The 17,794-nt window shown below is 40.2% G+C and overlaps 1 protein-coding gene across 2 annotated transcripts in view; it reads left to right on the forward strand.

Moving 5' to 3' along the window:
* Nucleotides 1-17,742, forward strand: part of LOC145467885 (uncharacterized) — a 31,931-nt gene extending 14,189 nt beyond the window's left edge. For both annotated transcript variants that reach the window (XM_081451500.1, XM_081451499.1), the window contains exons 8-26: nt 18-103; nt 726-803; nt 2,910-3,178; nt 3,875-3,967; nt 4,632-4,775; nt 5,055-5,192; nt 5,696-5,822; nt 7,283-7,376; nt 8,211-8,428; nt 9,574-9,722; nt 9,973-10,084; nt 10,908-11,212; nt 12,088-12,291; nt 12,619-12,702; nt 14,043-14,216; nt 14,617-14,682; nt 15,208-15,271; nt 15,504-15,578; nt 16,118-17,742. In XM_081451500.1, coding sequence (XP_081307626.1) covers nt 18-103; nt 726-803; nt 2,910-3,178; nt 3,875-3,967; nt 4,632-4,775; nt 5,055-5,192; nt 5,696-5,822; nt 7,283-7,376; nt 8,211-8,428; nt 9,574-9,722; nt 9,973-10,084; nt 10,908-11,212; nt 12,088-12,291; nt 12,619-12,702; nt 14,043-14,216; nt 14,617-14,682; nt 15,208-15,271; nt 15,504-15,578; nt 16,118-17,433 — 3,796 coding nt within the window. In that variant the 3' untranslated portion in view covers nt 17,434-17,742. The remainder of the gene's footprint in view (nt 1-17; nt 104-725; nt 804-2,909; nt 3,179-3,874; nt 3,968-4,631; nt 4,776-5,054; nt 5,193-5,695; nt 5,823-7,282; nt 7,377-8,210; nt 8,429-9,573; nt 9,723-9,972; nt 10,085-10,907; nt 11,213-12,087; nt 12,292-12,618; nt 12,703-14,042; nt 14,217-14,616; nt 14,683-15,207; nt 15,272-15,503; nt 15,579-16,117) is intronic.
* Nucleotides 17,743-17,794: the final 52 nt, after the last annotated feature.

Consider the following 17,794-nt stretch of genomic DNA (forward strand, 5'->3'; position numbering starts at 1 on the left):
TAATGTTTGAACTTCAGGATTGTAAGGATCAGTCTTTGTGACAAAGCAAACAAGCTATCTGAAGCAGAGTTTATTGCAAAGATGCAGGAGATTACACACAGAAGTAAGTATAGTCACCTATTCTTTAGCAATGTACATGTAGCTATCTGAAGTGTATCATGCTCGATCTGTTGTCTGTAAGAAACAAATACTTCTGTAATAACTAGGGTACCAGCCGAAAGCACTTCATCCAGAGTCCAGCCATTAAACCTTAGCTCGCTGGCCACCATGCTTCCCCCTGGGGAAGGGCGCAGTAGTAACATTCTAAGATTCTGCCAGCATGCTGTGGAAGTTGGAATCATTACGTGCCAGTCTAGTAAGCTACTTAGGCTTCCAGTAACACTTAATTCTTTTTTTTATTTATTTTATTATTTTATTGCAAAACACATAGTTGCTTACGTTGTACTTACTCTACTTACAATATGACACTTAATCCTTATTCTACTTACGATACGATACGATACAATACGATACAACACAACACAACACAACACAACACAACACAATACAATACAATACAACGTTTTAATCTACCACTTACACTATTTACCATGTAAATCTTACATTACAAGGATAAAACTTAATTCTTAAGACTTAATTCTTACTCCAGACAGAAAAAGGCATGTATCTTCAGTACAAAATTGTCACATAAATTTTGTAAAATTATGCTGTGTGATCTCTACTAGATGAAAGAGCATTCATGGCAGAGAGCCAAACCTTCTACCGTGCCTTTGCTCCAGCCATGGAAGTTTTACAGCACAAAGGTTCAATTATCCCTTGTATATTAAATTTATGAATGGATACAGATCATTACTTCAACAGTTTTTAGTGCAAAGTGCATTATTGGGATGGTTTAGAGGGCTGCTGTTCGTTAAGGCACTAACGCCATAAGGTGTAAACTTTAATGTTTGTATAATTAATCATTGAGCCTTATGGAAAGGGGGGCACGGTTGGGTAGGTACCTGAGTACATTATGCAAAATGTGTCAGTATATACCACAAGTGAATGATACTTTTTGCGCATGCTGATTGGCTAGCTTGGAGGTGGTTAGCCAAGTACTATTCACCTGCAAGCACCCAAAGAAAAACAAAATGGCTTCCCGTTTCAAATAAAGTTGCTCTCAAACAAATTAAGTTACTCTTCAGTGCGGTAGTTATTCAGCTTGTGTGGTGTATACTAAAACAATTATTCACCTCAGTGTTGGTGAAAGTGGTGGATATTTACCTCCACTTCGGTGAATAATTGTTAATTATACTTCCGTTGCTTATTAGAAAACATGGCAAAACTATATTTTTTATCACAAATCTTGTGCTATTCTTGTGGTGCTATTATCTTAAGATTGAAAGCAATTTGCTCAAAACACCTGTGCAGATTAGTTAGCATCAGTGTCAACTATATGGTAGGTGAGAGGTACTTTTCATACAGGGTCACACACAAACTTAGAGTGGTTTTTCTTGTGGTAGCTAGAACACAACATGTAAGACTCTTTTGTTCTAGCATTCTCGAGTTCAGATCTGCACGTTTTTTTTGAGTGATACGACACTCTGGTTTTGACCAGGGATAACAACTATAATAAATTTCAGGTAGCGTCAGGGATTTCTTTTTTAGTGGAAAGAATGCTACACTGTGACTGGATATCTTCTGGAATCACCACTCTGCTGTTTTATAACTATTGTGTGTTTGCCAGGATTCAAATAAAGAATGGAAACATATTGCTTCTCCTTACCAGCTTGCTTATTTCCTCTTCTATGAGGGGAACAAAAAGTTCATATTCAGCCCAAACTTTCCTGCATTAGTTACATGTAAAACTAGTAAATTTGTGGGAGAAGAAACTTTGCAATTATTGCCTCCGTCTCTGTGGTACTTACTGAAACCGCCATTAAATTTCATCAGTCTTTGAGATGACTCAGTCACCAATGAAGGATATAAATTTCGACCGAGTAACAATCTCTACCTTCAATACTTCGTGTTGAAACGCTTTTCCGTTGTATTATCGATTACATTGTGTATTGGATTGATGTGAATAAGAATGCACTATTCAGTGACTCAATGTGACTACATGTATTTTATAATTAGATTAGTTCTTGTTTATTGGAGAAATGAAAAGTTCCATTTTGAATAAACCAACATTGTTCCTCTTTAAATTTTCATCAGATATTTAACATCAGATTTTTAAATTATCATTAAATGTCATACGCTTTTTAAAATAAAAAAAAGTAATGTCTTAAGCCGTCTTTTAAGAGAGTTTAAGTTTGGTGCCATCTGGATATGATTTGGAAGCTTGTTCCACTGGCCCAGCATGGGCAAATGCATGATCACCAAAGGTCTTAAACTTTGTTCAAGGTACTACTAACAAAGGAAGATCATTTGATCGCAGGGAGGTTCTTATACATGTATGTGTAGTTCTATATCAGTGTAAGTCATAGGAACACCTTTAAAATTACTGACAGTAAAGTTTTAAATATACAACTCCACCATACTATAAACTGTCGAAAAGAAAATTGTTCATGAACTCCACCAAAAGAGAGCAGAATTACATGTATTTCTCTGCTAGCAAAGTAACCTCATGGTTAGTGCGCATGTCTCCAGATCGAGTGGTCCAGGTTCGAAGCCTGGCCCGGGACATTGTGTTTTGTTCTTGGGCAAGACACTTTACTCTCACAGTGCCTCTCTCCACCCAGGTGTATAAATGGGTATACCGGTGAACTTAATGCTGGGGGTAACCCTGCGATGGACCAGCATCCCATCCAGGGGGAGTAGAAATACTCTTAGTTGCTTCATGCTACGGAAACCGGGATAAGCTCTGCCTGATGGACCTGACTTGGCTTGTATGCAGACTTTTTTTACACTTTGTTTTGTGTTGTTTTCAGATCATGTTCCATTCAAGGAATTCTTGGTTGATCCAAACCCAGATTACATGGAGCCAGCAGAATACATCAATGAAATCAAGAGCCCTCCTGATTGGGGTATCATTTTTGACAGAGACTCGCTGCTTTGTTACAAAGGAGAGTCTTCTAACTACTCACTCCTGAAGGACTTCGAAAGAATACGGCTAAACAGCAGTTGTAAATCCAGGCTTGATGAGACACAGCTTGCTGCAGTGGAGCTGGCATTAAAGAACAAGCTTGTGTTGATTCAGGTAAAATCCCAAAAGTATTATTTGAAAGTTTACATTCAGTATTGTGCAATACAATGTTAAGCATAGTGGAGCAAGGTTGGCACAGTGGTGATGAGAGCTCTTGGCTCCCACCAATGTGGACCAGGTTCGATTCCAACCCAGTGCCATATGTGGGTTGAGTTTGTTGTTGGTTCTCGCTTTACTCTGAGAGCTTTTTTCTAGGTTCTCTGCTTTTCCTCCCTCCGCAAAAACCAACATCTCCAAATTCCAACTCGACCAGGATATCTGAGGACCCGAATGAAAACCAGCTAAGGCTGATGTAGCTTCCTCTCTAAAAGATTGTGGTTTTAAGCTGTATATTGTCCAGTGAACAGACTAAGTTCCTTTTGAGGTATTTTTCCTAAGTGCCCATTGCTCTTCTTGGTGGCACACTGAGGCCACCAATGATGTCTCTCCACCTCCCCTGTCCTGAGCCTGCCTCTCCAGTTGCATCCAGGTATACACAATCGTCTTCATGTCACTTCTAAGATCCTGTTGCCAGGTGTTCCTTGGCCTGTCTCTCATCAGTTGATCTTGTAAATTCCATGGGAAGACTGCCAGTGAGGTACAGTCGAAACAAAGTCAGTGAACTGATTCAGAGGCTTGTATGGTATTTAACAATGTACTTTATGGATTTTTACAGTGGTTTGCTATGTTTGGTGGTTTTATTTTGTTCAGGGCCCTCCAGGAACTGGAAAATCGTTTGTGGGTGTGGCTTTAGTTCACCTTCTTTTGTCCATGAATGTACCACAGAATCATGGACCCATTCTGGTAAGATATGGACTTGTTGAGTGTACAAGAAATGTGCTTTTTAGATGCTCAGAACAACCAAATAGGCCCTTTGCACGATCCAGTCACATGGTACGGAATTAATTATGCCAGGATGCAAGTTACACAGTGGGATTTTTAAAACAAAGGAAAGTCGGGCTGGACTGGTACAAGTTCCTTTGTCTTGGAAGACCCATTGTGTAACTTGCGTCCCAGCATAATTAATGCCATGCCATGTGACCGGATTGCTTTAACATCGATGAACAGCCGTAAATCTCTTTTCCTGTGGACCCCTTCTCACTTGTATTAATTTCTCAGTGTACACACAGACCTTTAGCCTTTCATGTCATAGAAAATAAAGTGGCTAGCATGATCAATGCAGTCCAAGATAGGAAGTTTGGGTGTAATATCTTCGAGTATACAATGGCTTTCCTGTCTTTTGATTGGCTATATTTTTTATGGTATGGTATAAGTGGTGAATATAGAGTCGAATCACTGAAGGGATATTATACTCTCAAGAGTTTAACGTGTTGTCGCTTTGGTGATTAGATGTGTACCAAAGTTAGTAGAGAGAACACTAAACATCACTGTAGGTATATATGTTCAATATTATTTGTGAATGGTTTCCTCTCACTTTTGTTTTGGTGTGCCAATTGATTATTTACAGGTTGTGACTTATAAGAATTTTGCCTTAAACAATTTCTTATTGGATTGTATAAAGAAAGTCTCATCTCCTAATGTGAAGATTGTTCGTGTTGGCACTGTAGCTGAAGATGCTGATGAAAGGTTGAAGCAATGTTCGTTGAGAGAGGTCTGTTGGCTGATAAATCATAAATATAAACATAAAACACATTCTGCATTTACAAAATGTCCTGCAAACATACCTCACAATCCACTTTAGAACACTTGTAAACAGACGGTGTTTGCAGTACCACTACTGCTTTACTTGGGTGAACTTTTCCTGTCCATGGTGGCACCTCTGAATGAACCTATAAAGGAACGCCTGCCAAGGCACCCTTGCAAACTTGATTAATTGTGTATTTATATATGTACTCTAACTGTTAATAATTGTGTTTTTTTCTTTTTAAAGGTGGGACGTTCCAGGCCTGAACAATTCAGGCAAAAGAGAAAGCTGCTTGGAAGACTTTGGGGCATGCAATCTGAAGTCAGGAGAGCGTTCGAGAAGCTTAGATTTTCCAGCATTTTCAATGCAGATATGTTCTTGGAAGTATGAAGAATTGCATATATCCATCTCAACATATATCGTGTTTAAAATTCTTTGTTTGAACCTCCCACTGACCTACGCATACTCCTTCAAAGCACGCACCTGATGTGAAATTCATTTTTTTTTAGCAAAAAAGATACATACATGTTATATCTAAGTATCCACTTCACACTGAGATGTTTCCAAATTGTGTCGCCATTTCAATTGCTTGTGCTTGCGGACAAATAAAGTGCGATTCCAACTGGATACTGCCCGATTGATAAATAGATAACACGGGTGTAGAGTTAAGTAGTTATTCAAGCATTTCAGAACATTTTTTTGTTGTGGTTGTTGTTGATATTGGTAATCCCTTTTAAGTTCTTTTTAGACATGGCACGCAGTTCTTCTGTGGACGTTACTCTCTTACCTTGATCTTCTCTTAAACTACTCACTTTAGAAACAACAATGTAAAGTCCTTGTTCGTCTCGGGTTGAATGTCTAACTTTTGATTCAATTTTGTCGACAAGGAAGCTTCAGATGAGCAGACTAGAAGCCTTCTGGTGGATAATGAGAAGACGACAGTTGACAGAGCAGAAGTGGAGACTTTGCTTAAAGAGAAAGATCATAATTACAGTAGCAAGTCCCGTCTCAGAGGTGCACATTCATTAAAACTAGTTTATTTAAATTTCTCATTCCCTCTATGAGATGTGTCTGCAGGGAATCATGGTAGTTGTAGTCATCAAAACAAATTTCCAGTCTAAGATGATGAATACAACTACAGTGTAACCCTGTCAATACAGTCACCAATGGGCCCATAATGTTTGGCCGTACCAAGGGGTGGCCGTATTAATGGGGTTGGGTCAAATTTCATGACTGGTCCAAATTTGGTAACGTCTTAACAGAAACTAACAGATATATCACAGTTGCACTTCTAAACAACTGTTTTTTCAATAAGCATCCGGAATACAGATATCATTTTCAAAAATCGAAACTTTAGCCACTACATACAATATGAGCAATGGAAAGATGAACATGACTGGTTTGAGTGGCCGTATGAACGGGGTAGAACTATGTAGGATCATACAGATTGGGGTTTCAGAATGTGGCTGTTGGCCGTATTACCGGGGTGGCTGGCCTGCGAACCCAGACATATTTCCGGCTGTTACTTTGTTCCGCGGTACCAAGTGATAGCCGGAAATACGTCTGCGTTCGCAGGCTATGGGCTGGCCACATTAAAGGGATTCTTTTATAAGAAAATGTATGGATGTTTCGCCGGGACAAAAGAAGCGGCTGTGATAACCAGGTGACCGTATTAACGAGGTGACCGTCAGGCGGGGTTACACTGTACCATGATTCCCTGCAGGCAAGTCTCAAAGAGGGAATTGGGAATTGGCTTTCTTCTTTTCATGGGGGACAGGTTTGACAGAAGGTCATAACCTCTGGGTTTTTAATAGTTTCCTTCGCAGCCTCTAGGGCCGATGTCACTCAAAGGCCCTCGCCCCCACTCAGCTACTTCAAACCGACAAACATCTCTTTCTTCAATGAGTCCCACTTTCTTTCCTATAAGATTTTCGCACCAAAAATATCTACCAATCAAATGGCAGCTCAGGGTTTTCCCGGGAAAGAAAACATCAAGAGAGCAAGCTGCTATACTCTGTGACTGATTCAGCGTGTGCAATAACTAGGCGGTGGTCCAAATGGCAAATGGCCATGGCAAATGGTAACCAATGTGGAAGGAATGTATGTCGGTTTGAAGTAGCTGCGTGGGGACTGGGATTGTTGCACAACATCGGCTGCGAAGGAACTAGGTTCTAACTTCTTGTTTGAAATTATGATTGTGATAACAGGACAATTTAAACATGCAATCTACGTAATGTAATAGTTCTTACGAAAATTTTGTAATTAGTTAGCCTTGACGACTCGTAGGAAGACTTTTTTTTATGAAATTAATGTGATTCCATACATTTATTTTATATAAAAATTGATGAAATGCATTTAACTTTAAGATCAACTCTATAAGACCTCACGCAAAACACTACAGGTGAATCCGTGGTCGTATTTTGCTTATGTAGTAGGTAGATCAGTGTTAATATTTCTATTGTTTAAAAATTCAGAACTTGTGGAAAAGGCACTGGGAGAATGGCTTCCTTCGCAAGAGGTCTTTAATCGTTTTGCTGGTGAAAAGGATGTCCCAGAGCAGAAAACCAGGTATGTCGAACTAGTTATAGAAAATGATAAGTGAGATTTAACACTATACATTGTTTTTCCTGGGAATGACTTCAGACACAACCTAGTCTTTTGCCATGTAGTTTTTGTACTTGCTAATCGAGAATTTCATCTTTGCCGTTAGCGTGTAAATTATTTCAATATTTGGTTGGGTTTGTGGCTTTATTTGAGGAAAAATGAACATAATCAACCGCCGGGCGCCGGCGTTTGGCTTGTGCCATAGCAGATTATGTTTAATGAGACACAGGTTTGAAGGTAACGAATGTGTCCAGACGGGGAACTGAGTATGCAAGAGGAGCCTACACCACAGAGGATCTGTTCTGTGGAACAAGATTCCCTCGGAAATCAGACACCTGCGTAGTTTAAATGATTGTAGAACCTCACTGAATGAAGAAGATTATTTTTAATACACTATAAAGGTTTTTATTGTATGTTATCTTTCTTAGACAGTTAAGTAGTTCATTAGTTAATGGTTAATTGATGTATTCCTAGTTGATATGGTTAAATGTATTCTTTGCGTTATGTTTCACACTACTTTGTTCGTTGATTGAATGGATACGCCAAGTTATTATTATTATTATTATTATTATTATTATTACTATTTTTTTTTTTTTTTTTGAGGCAGTAACTACCGTTTCTGCGTGGAAAGTTATGAGAAAAAGCTACCATAAGTGTAGATTTTTTTAAAGCTAAATAAATGAGGAATGGTGATATGTCTTAATTTATTTTTTATATTAAAAGCATCAAAAAAATAAAAAATAACAATAAGAATAAAAACAGTAGAACTCAGAGACTCGTTGAATGCGTTAATTTTAGGTCTGTTGGTATTGCTAAACAAAAAAGCAAAGACGAGCAAGACCAGGAAAATCCCAACGACTTCAGGGACCCTTCTGTGGAGGAAAAAGAACGACTCCTTGCTGTTGACAAAGATGAAGAGGAAGAAGGATTCGTGAAAGAAGAAGTCACTGACTTGAAAAACGCTGTCAGTGGTGCGGAGATTTCGTCCCGCAGGCTGATTTGCCTCGATGAAACAAGTAAAGTGTTTATGCTGCTTTGTCATAACAATCCTACAAATCCTATAATTATGTTTTATATGTTGATCAATCGTACCCAGAGACTGCTTTTTTCTGGCCAGCAGTAGTACCAATACCAATTTTGAAAGTCCGTGATTCAAGGACTTTAGCTAAATGCTGATTGGTTGATAATCGAATATGAGCGCACTGCACATTCTAAAGTAATCGGTACTGGCCAGAGTTCTCGTCGTTGGTGCTGACCATAAGGAAAGCGGGCTCTTGGGACAAGAATAGATTTTGATCAGAGAGAAACGTTGTACTGCTGGTCTAAAATTCCATCTTCACCAACTACGTGTAGTAGAATACAAATAATGCGTGGAATTAAGGAGTACAGTTGTTAGCAGGTTTTCTATAGTCTTGTTACTCGCTTTGACTATAGGACAGCACGAAACACCACAAAAGTGATTAAATCGTTGGATAATGAATTAGTCTTTGACAGACATTTTAGTTTGTAGTAGTATCCCTTTACATTTGTACTTGTTATTTGTAATTTGACTCGCGCAGATGATTTTCCAAAATACTGATTTTCCAAAAGACTCGAAGTAAAAATTTACTACATTCTGGTCAGCCTGAAGAGCACTCTGGTTAGTGATTTACTGATTTATCTTACCCAGTTCCTAGGCCTCGATATTTTTCCTCGGTCAGTCGTTTTCGGGTCACGTGGTCCGAGGCCCTTCGTCCTGGATATGTCACCGAAATCAATGGGCCATTTCCGAGTTGCCTTGTGCCTCTGTTTTAAAACGAGTCTTCGTGAAAAACCTTTCATATGAAAATGAGTTTGATTTGCATGTAAATGAGCCTGTAGGCGGAGCACATTTTCAAATGAATGGCTTCACTCGAAGACTCGTTTTGACACAGAGGCAGAAGCCAACTCAGAGGTGGCCTAATGACCGTGAAGGCCTGGGAGAAAGCCGCACATTAACTAGGCAATGATTTATCTTTAAGATAGGTAACATTAGACCTCAGCCTTTGTGACAATCGGGGCTGAAAAGCGTCCTTCAGGGTTTGTCAGTATAATTTGTATTGTATCGTATTGTATGACATTCTAGACCTCTGTGTGAGCGCCATCACTGGTATAAAATGTAGAATGCAATCTTTCTTTATAGAGGTGAAGCCTCATAAAAATCTTTTGGACGCTGTTAAAGTGTGGGAGCTTGATGAAAATGAAAAAGTCCAGCTTGTTTACGTTTTCCAAAGCAGGAACTATAAGAAGGCCAGTCGTGACTTCCTAGATGTCAGCAGCGAGTACACGGAGGTATGGGAACATGCCTTATGTTTGTCACTTTGAAAATTTGCGAGAAATTTGTCTTAGAAATTGCTTCCTTTTTGGTGTCCTTTGCAGCCGTATTGAACACCTCTCTCCCAAAAAGAGTTGCGTGACACAGCGTTGCGTGACGGTTGCCAAGGAGCAAGGTTTCTCTTGACTTATCCAGTAAGAGTCGGAGAAACGCAGTACAGCGTTTGTACATATCTGGATAATGACACTTTGTTTCATTCACCAACAGATACATCATCAGTTTAAGGAGCTGAGAAATCATCACGACATTGAAGTCATGAAAAGATGCGATGTTATCGGTATGACTGTGACTGGTGCCACAATAAGAGCAAACATACTAGGTAACTTAGAATACGAGTATTTCTTGTGTCTTTTGTGGTGACTATATTGTCTGTTTGTCTCTGGATCAGGCGCTCTGAGTTAGAACTCTAGCCTGTTGTGTCCTTAGGCAAGATACTGAACTCTTACAGTGCCTCTTTCCGCCCAGGGGTGTAATTGGGTACGAATGAATCAAATACTTGGGGATAACCTTGCGACAGACTAGCATCCCTTCCAGGGGGTGTAGAAATACTCTAATACTCTTAGAGATTAGATTTTTTAGATTTTGACCATAAGCCTATGTGGGTATAGGACCAGACTCTAATACTCTTACTCTATAATAATTCCTTCCGATAATAACCCATAATATCCCAATCTCAGGGCCTACCGGAATTTCATAGTATTTGACCATTATCGTTAAGACTGCGATTAGTTCCTCTGTGATATAGTCCTATGAACGCTTAACACAAGCAAATGGAAGAATTCCTTGTGGAGGAGTTTGAACGAGTGCTAGTAGGCTTTGACAAGCTCTTTGTTCAGGAACAGATTCGGTAGAAAGATCAGCAATCTACGAGAGAGGGTGGGATGTGAGGGGTATTTGTTCTTTTCAACCAACCCCCCACTAAGGAAACTGTTCACAGGCAAATTAAGGGAGCTCTGATGCTGGCACAACTATCTAAGGTGTTTGTTGGTGGCGTACTTGTGTACGTGTAATTGGTACGCCTAAGTTTCATGGAGATTATTTCTGCGTAACATATATTCATTCAGAAAATGTCCTAAATAGAGATCATGAGAAGTTTTACTTGCTCGTGTCTCTCTTCACGTAAAAACGTAATTTCTTTGCAGCCGACATAAAACCTGCTGTTATGATTGTGGAAGAAGCTGCTGAAATCCTTGAAGGACAGCTTGTGGCCGTTATACCACCCTCTGTACAGCACCTTATCATGATTGGCGATCACAAACAGCTGAAACCTGTAGTGCACTTCCACAGACTCAGGAAACACCATCATCTCGACCTGTCTATGTTCGAGAGACTTGTCAACTGCAAGGTCCCTCACAAACAACTTGGGTTCCAGTGTCGAATGAGAGATGAGATTGTTGACTTGCTTCGAGAGCTCAAGATTTACAGCGATCTTAAGACAAATCCTAAGGTAATGTCCATGGTTAAAGTCTCTTCTTAGGTATTTGGGGTGTTTATGATGACTAAACAGCAAAAATGAAAAAAAAAAAAAAAGCAAGTGCCTCGGTTAGCCTGTTACTACCTACGACACTGATTATGCACTAGTCAGTTGTTTCCCCCACCTGCGCAAGGGTTCTATGAAAAAGTTTCCACATCCAGGGACTCTATGAAAATGTTCCCACGCCCAGGGATTCTGTGGAAAGGTTCCTACCCTCAATGTTTCCGCCAATGATTCCTGTCTAGTTATTGCAGTTTCTTCTTTAGTGTCTCTAGTTAACATGACAGGGGAATTTGTTTTTGGGTTTCTTATAATAACTCTTACTTAGATTTAGCAAAACCTTTGTACTATTAAGTCCTTAGCAAAGCCTATTACCTTGAACTTGTCAAATGTAGGGAATGGTCGTTTACCAAAATGGCTCTAGAAAGAGTATAACAGCGTGACGAAACTTGTGACACTGCTTATTTTTAGAACTTTGATATTTAAGTTCGAGATTTTATGACAGTTTGAAAGCTGAAAATTGGCCAATTTTTTAAACAACTCCTCTTAGGTTTTTAAGACGTTTCAACTACAACGATAATAGTTTACATTAAAGTCAGTATTCTGAAAATTGGTGATCTCACTAATTTGAATAACAGTGTCACTTGTCAAGGTCAAATAAAGGGTTAATTCTCTCAGAGACCGCGGTCCTTTTGGTTAGCAGCAAGAATCGCGATCTCTGAGCATGCGCAGAGTGTTTGTCTCGTATTCCATCGCGGTTTCTGGGAATGAGGATGACAAAGGGTTTTGATCTGTCAGACTGACATTCGCATTGCAACTGCATGTTTTTATGTGTCTTTATGTTCCAGCTGGTCGAAGGTAATGTTTTTCCAGCTTGTGTTGAATCCAGCATGTACTTCTGGACTCACACAACTTGGGAAAGTGAATCAAGCGAAACGTCCAAGCGAAACACTCGAGAGGCCAGAGAGATCACGGAAGTTGCAACAACATTCTGTGTAAAGGGTGGGGTTCCGCCATCAAAGATTACAGTTCTCTGCTCTTATCGTGGACAGGCAAGTTCATACACCTGATGTTGTAGAATGTGTATCATGCTAAGCTGCGAATACTCGCTATGAATCGCTATTTAAATTTGGGAAAAATAAAAAAAAGAAACACACAGAGTTGTTCCCTGTTGTACTTTAGTCAAATAATCTTGCTTCAACTCAGATACCTCTTACTGAGACGAGCTAAGTCTAATGTCACTTTCCCAATTAAGGAAGTTATTGAAATAGGGTGCCTAAAAGGGAAGGGGTGGGAGAGCTTATTACAAAGGGGTCGCTTACTGGAATTAGGGCGCGAAATCGAATCATTATGGTAATCCGTATCTGTTAACTAACTAGGTCCTGGAAATAAGGAAGCAATTTGAAAATTCAAATGTTTCAGCTCTCGCAGATATAGTCGTCACCACAATCGACAGTTTTCAGGTATGTGAACCTTTTCATTTCCATAGAAAATAGTTTGACTTTCAAAGGTGGTAAAGAAAATGTTATGGCATTAATCCATGTATGATTTGTCGTGTTTGAAGTCTGACCATAAACGAAAGGTCGTTTTAGCGTGTTTACGCCTTTTGTTACCTTGCACAGAACATCACAAAATTAGTTTCTGGGAATAGCGCACTTTGACATGACGACTACGGCGACTAAACAATGAAAATTATCTTCATTTCAATGTAGAAAATGCAAAACTTTCCTGTTGTTCGGGAATACCAATATGCCCCGCGTGAAAACGCTCTACAGGCTATTTCCGAGTTGAAAACGAATCTTCATGGGAAAGCATTGCTTCCCCTGCACGTTCATTTTCATGCAAATCAAACTTATTTTCAGATTAAACGTTTTAAACGAACAAGGATTCTTGTAACTCTACAGGGTTTCGTTCTTCCGCACTCAAACAAACGACAACTTTCGATTAAAATAAAGACGAAGACTTTCAAAAGTATTGACTTAAAAATGCAATGTTTTTAGTCTGTCTTTGTAGACGCGGTGTGACAACGGACGCTTGAAAACACTAACGTCGTTTCCGATCTTTTTAGGGTGGGCTAGGAGCAAAAAGGCCTCAAAAATTGTCCATTAATGGGTTTTCAAACGAAAACGAATTGGTGGAGATGTTAAAATGAAACGAAACGCTTGTGTGAACAGAAACATTTTGCTACGTTTTCGGTAGCATGAACTGAAACGGACAAATTGAAAGATTGCAAATTCCCTCTTTATCGATGTCACTGTCGTCGCAGATATGTGTGTGATAAATAAGTCTTTTTCATCATCATCATCATCGTCATCATCATCAATCTTTATTTAAACACTATATCCTATCATATAAATAGAGGATACCACGTGGCCGCGCGAGGATACGAAATTTTTCTTCAGTGTTATCGAATGATATCTTCACGTTTGGGATATCGTTTTAACAATTTGCTACCACTCGGTATCCCACTAAGTTTTATATGACAAATGGTCTTCCTAGGTGTCGCGTGAAAAACTACACAAAGAATACATAACTATATTAACAAGAATACATTAATTACATTACCCAACGAACTACGTAACTAAGAAAGATATGATCTTTCATATGTTCACTTGTGAGAAAGATAACTTACAATAAAAACCTATATAGTAAAACTTTTTTTAATTTATAGTGTGTTAAAAATTTTCTTTCCCTCTTCCTCGCTATAGAACAAGTATATGGCACCTGCCTGGTAATGCTAATGTATGTATTCCACGAGATTACCAGTGGGTCCCTTTGACTGGTTAACACTGTTTCTTTACAGGGGCAAGAAAATGATATAATCCTCATTTCTTTGGTCCGAAGCAACAAGGAGGGAAAGATTGGCTACTTGTCATCAATGAATCGACTCTGTGTGGCAATATCTCGGGCACGGTGTGGTCTGTATCTATTTGGAAATCACGCGCACTTGGCAAAGGCTTCCAGGAAAGGGTGGAAGGTATGGGGGATATATGGATCAGGGTTTTCATTCTCATTTTTCAAACAAGGTTGCAAACTGTCATGGACATGGTGTGAAGCATTGTATTTAAATGTCCTTCTCCTCCTCCTCCTCCTCCTCCTCTTCTTCCTTCGAGCCTCCTCCTCCTCCTCCTCCTCCGAGCCTCTCTTCAATGGGGCAAAGACCAGATAACTGCCTGTTGTTGAAAGGTGGCTGTAATGGGAAGATTTCACTAAGAGTAAAGATATAGATTGGGAGACGGTAGAATCAAACGATCCTGGCCGTTTTGGTGAGCTCACCATTAGTGGAGATTCGAGTGTTAGTTTGAATGTTCCATACATATATAAGTAGTATTAAGGAAACGTTCATTCATCAGTGGATTGTTTCTCATTTTGTTTAGGTTCTTACTGATTTTATGTGGAAGAGGAAACGTCGTGGATCAAGGTTTCCTTTCGTTGATAATCCCGTAAGTATGCACAGGCTTAATTTTAAAGCTCCGATTTCTTAAATCGCGGAACCACTTTTATCCTGGATGCTTTGCGGCGTTTGTTTAAGTTCTAGTAGTTCTTATTGTTTGAAGTATGCTGTGATTGTTTCAATAATCTTCCCGGCTCCGAATGTAATTCTTCATACGCTCGCGATGAAATGATTCAGCAGCTTGGGTAGTATTTAAATTCTTGGCTGGGAAAACAACAAGCAAACTCGTGCATACTAATGCGTCTTGCCACGTGCGTTTCTTATTCGTGCTGTGCACACGTTCTCGCGTCTCCACGTTTTTTATGTCGCGTTTGTTTTTGTTTTTGTTTTTGTTTTTTGCGTGAGTTTGTGGTCACTTGTCCCTTGTCTGTGCTGTAAGATATGGTGCTGCTTCTGAGTTTGCTTTCGAAATAAGACATTTTTTTTACACCAAATGTACTTCGCTGCCAAATACATGATGGATGAAAGTGAATGTTAAACTTCTAACCAATAGATTTTTTGTGTCATCAAATAGAAATCAGCATTGCCCTCTGAAAGTCAATTGGAAGGAAGCGTCAGTACTAGGGAGAAACCCACGTGTAAGTACATAGTCCGTGATTTAATCAGCTTGGTCGTTCTTGTTATACGTAGACCTTGACAACACATAAGTAATGCACCTGATAAAACTAGGAAACTTTGAAGATTTAGTTAGTAATGATACCACCCCTAGCTGTAGCTATATGGTTTACGCAAAACAAAAGTGAGACGAAGTTGAACCCTCGAAGGATATTGTGAATTGAGTACTCTTTGTTAATATTTTCCCTCTCCAAGCGAACACGACGATACATGCTCATACAGTTATCGTGGGAGGCGAAGGCTCAGTGAATACAATCACTACTTCTCCAGGTTAGTTGATACAAGAAATAGCCAGCTAGGAACATGTCTGATATTATGGACGGCTCCTTCCCCTGCAGCGGAGGCGCGGTGGCCTCACGGCTACTGCGCTGGACTCGAGCGATTTGGTTCGAGTCCTGTTCAGGATCATTGCGATATGTTCTTGGGCAAGTCACTTTACTCTCAAAGTACCTCTCTCCATCAATTTGTATAAATAGATACTGGCGAATTCACTGCTGGGGGTAACCCTGCGATGGACTAGCACCCTGTCCAGGAGAGAGTAGAAATACCCCTAGTCCCTTCATGCTACAGAAACTGGGATAAACTTCGGCTTAATGGGCCATTGCCCTGAAGAAGACTTTTCTTTTAATCCCCCTGCTGATGAGATGCTAGTCCATCGCAGGTAATTTCCGCGCATTTTCGGAAAGTTTCCCAGGTAATTATACAACACTAAGATCCGATACCCATCCAGGCTTGATGCTGTTGATGTGGAGTCCAGCACACCGCTCCTGTTACTGCAGTATTTCCTCAGCATGTTTCTTCTTTTCTAGGAAATCCAGCATCAGGGACGAGACCCCCTCGGCATTTGGAAATGCCAATCCCGCCGTCTGGAAAGATTCCTGCTCACGATCCAAAGTCGCCAACACCACAAGAAGGATGTCCGCCTCGAAGCATGGAGGGAGGTGGTGGTAGTGCTGACACAAGGCCAGGCTTTGTGCCTGTGCAGGTGACGGGAAGGGAAGGTCATGGAGCTGATGCGGAATCTACCAAAGAAGCAAGAATGCCCACCCAGGTGACCCCAGAAGCGGAGAAATCGACTCTTGATTCGAGCAAGATTGAAAAGGCGAAAGAAATACCAGTTCAAGAAACAGAAAACCCCCAAAACAGCTTTACTGAGAAGACTGCTACGGACGAAGAATTTATAGCAGATGACAAGGAGGCAAGGCAACCCACCCAAGAGACCCCAGAAGCAGAGAAAACGTCTGTTGATGTCAGCAAGTTGGAACACATGAAAGAAAAGCCTGTGCAAGAATCTGAAAATCCAAAGAGCAGTATGTCTGGCACACTTGTCATGGAAGATGAATTTATGAAGGAAGCGCCAGTACAGGAAAGCGAAGAAGCGAAAGCGAAAAAGGACGAGCTGAAAGAAAACCCAGAAAGAAGTGTAAGGCACGTTTTTCAAGAAGGCGACTTAAAAGAACTTGCTAAGGACAGACAGGAATCAAAAGACCCAACTAATGAGGATTCAAAGGTCGAGATTGAAGACCAGAGAGATGGCAGAGGGGAGCAGCCTCTACAGGAAACACATGGGCCTGGCAAAGCACAGCGAACAGAGGCAGAGGATACAACACAAGTCAAGGAAGACGAGGAAGCTCGTGAAGAGCTTTCTGAAGGGACGCCACTTCAGGAAAGCACCAGTTCTGACGTCCAAACCGAAACTTGTAAAGAGGAACCTTTGCCCACTCAAGAAACTATGCCCGCGGGTAAAGGTCCTTTTGAGGAGACTGGGCTCGAGGTAGGAGTCAAGGGTCAACCTTCAGTTTCTGAAGGGAAACCTCTTCAGGAACGCGACAGCTCTGACGTCCAAAACAAAAGTTGTGAAGAGGAAGCTAAGCCCACTCAAGAAACTATGCCCGCGGGTAAAGGTCCTTTTGAGGAGACTGGGCTGGAGATAGGAGTCAAGGGTCAGCCTTCAGTTTCTGAAGGGAAACCACTTCAGGAACGCGACAGCTCTGATGTCCAAAGGAAAAGTTGTAAAGAAGAAGCTTTACCCACGCAAGAAACTATGGCCGCGGGTAAAGGTCCTTTTGAAGAGACTGGGCTCGAGGTGGGCGTCAAGGGAAAACCAACAGACGAGCAAGAATAGTAAAATTACTGTATTTGAAAATCGTGACAAGAGTGTATTTTGTGCTTATGAAGCACAAGTAGAAGCTTGTGTAAGTTCTGTGTATAATTTCTGCCATTACTTTGTTTATTTTTTATGTCTTTTTACAATTATTGGCTGTTTAGTTGGTTGGAGTTTTAAATGGGGCAAACACGATCAATTTCTAATCAATTTCCAAAGGAATTCTCTTTTTAATGACATGAGTTAAATATCAACATTTAGGGAGTTGAACCACAATAAGAATGCAGGTTTTATTTAAATACAATTTTGCGACAATCATTTTTTGAGAAGGGACAATAAACAAAAGCTCGGAGGAAGACCGTTGAAGATAGACGAGGACAAT

Source organism: Orbicella franksi, chromosome 14 (assembly GCF_964199315.1).
Source record: "Orbicella franksi chromosome 14, jaOrbFran1.1, whole genome shotgun sequence".
Taxonomy (NCBI): domain Eukaryota; kingdom Metazoa; phylum Cnidaria; class Anthozoa; order Scleractinia; family Merulinidae; genus Orbicella; species Orbicella franksi.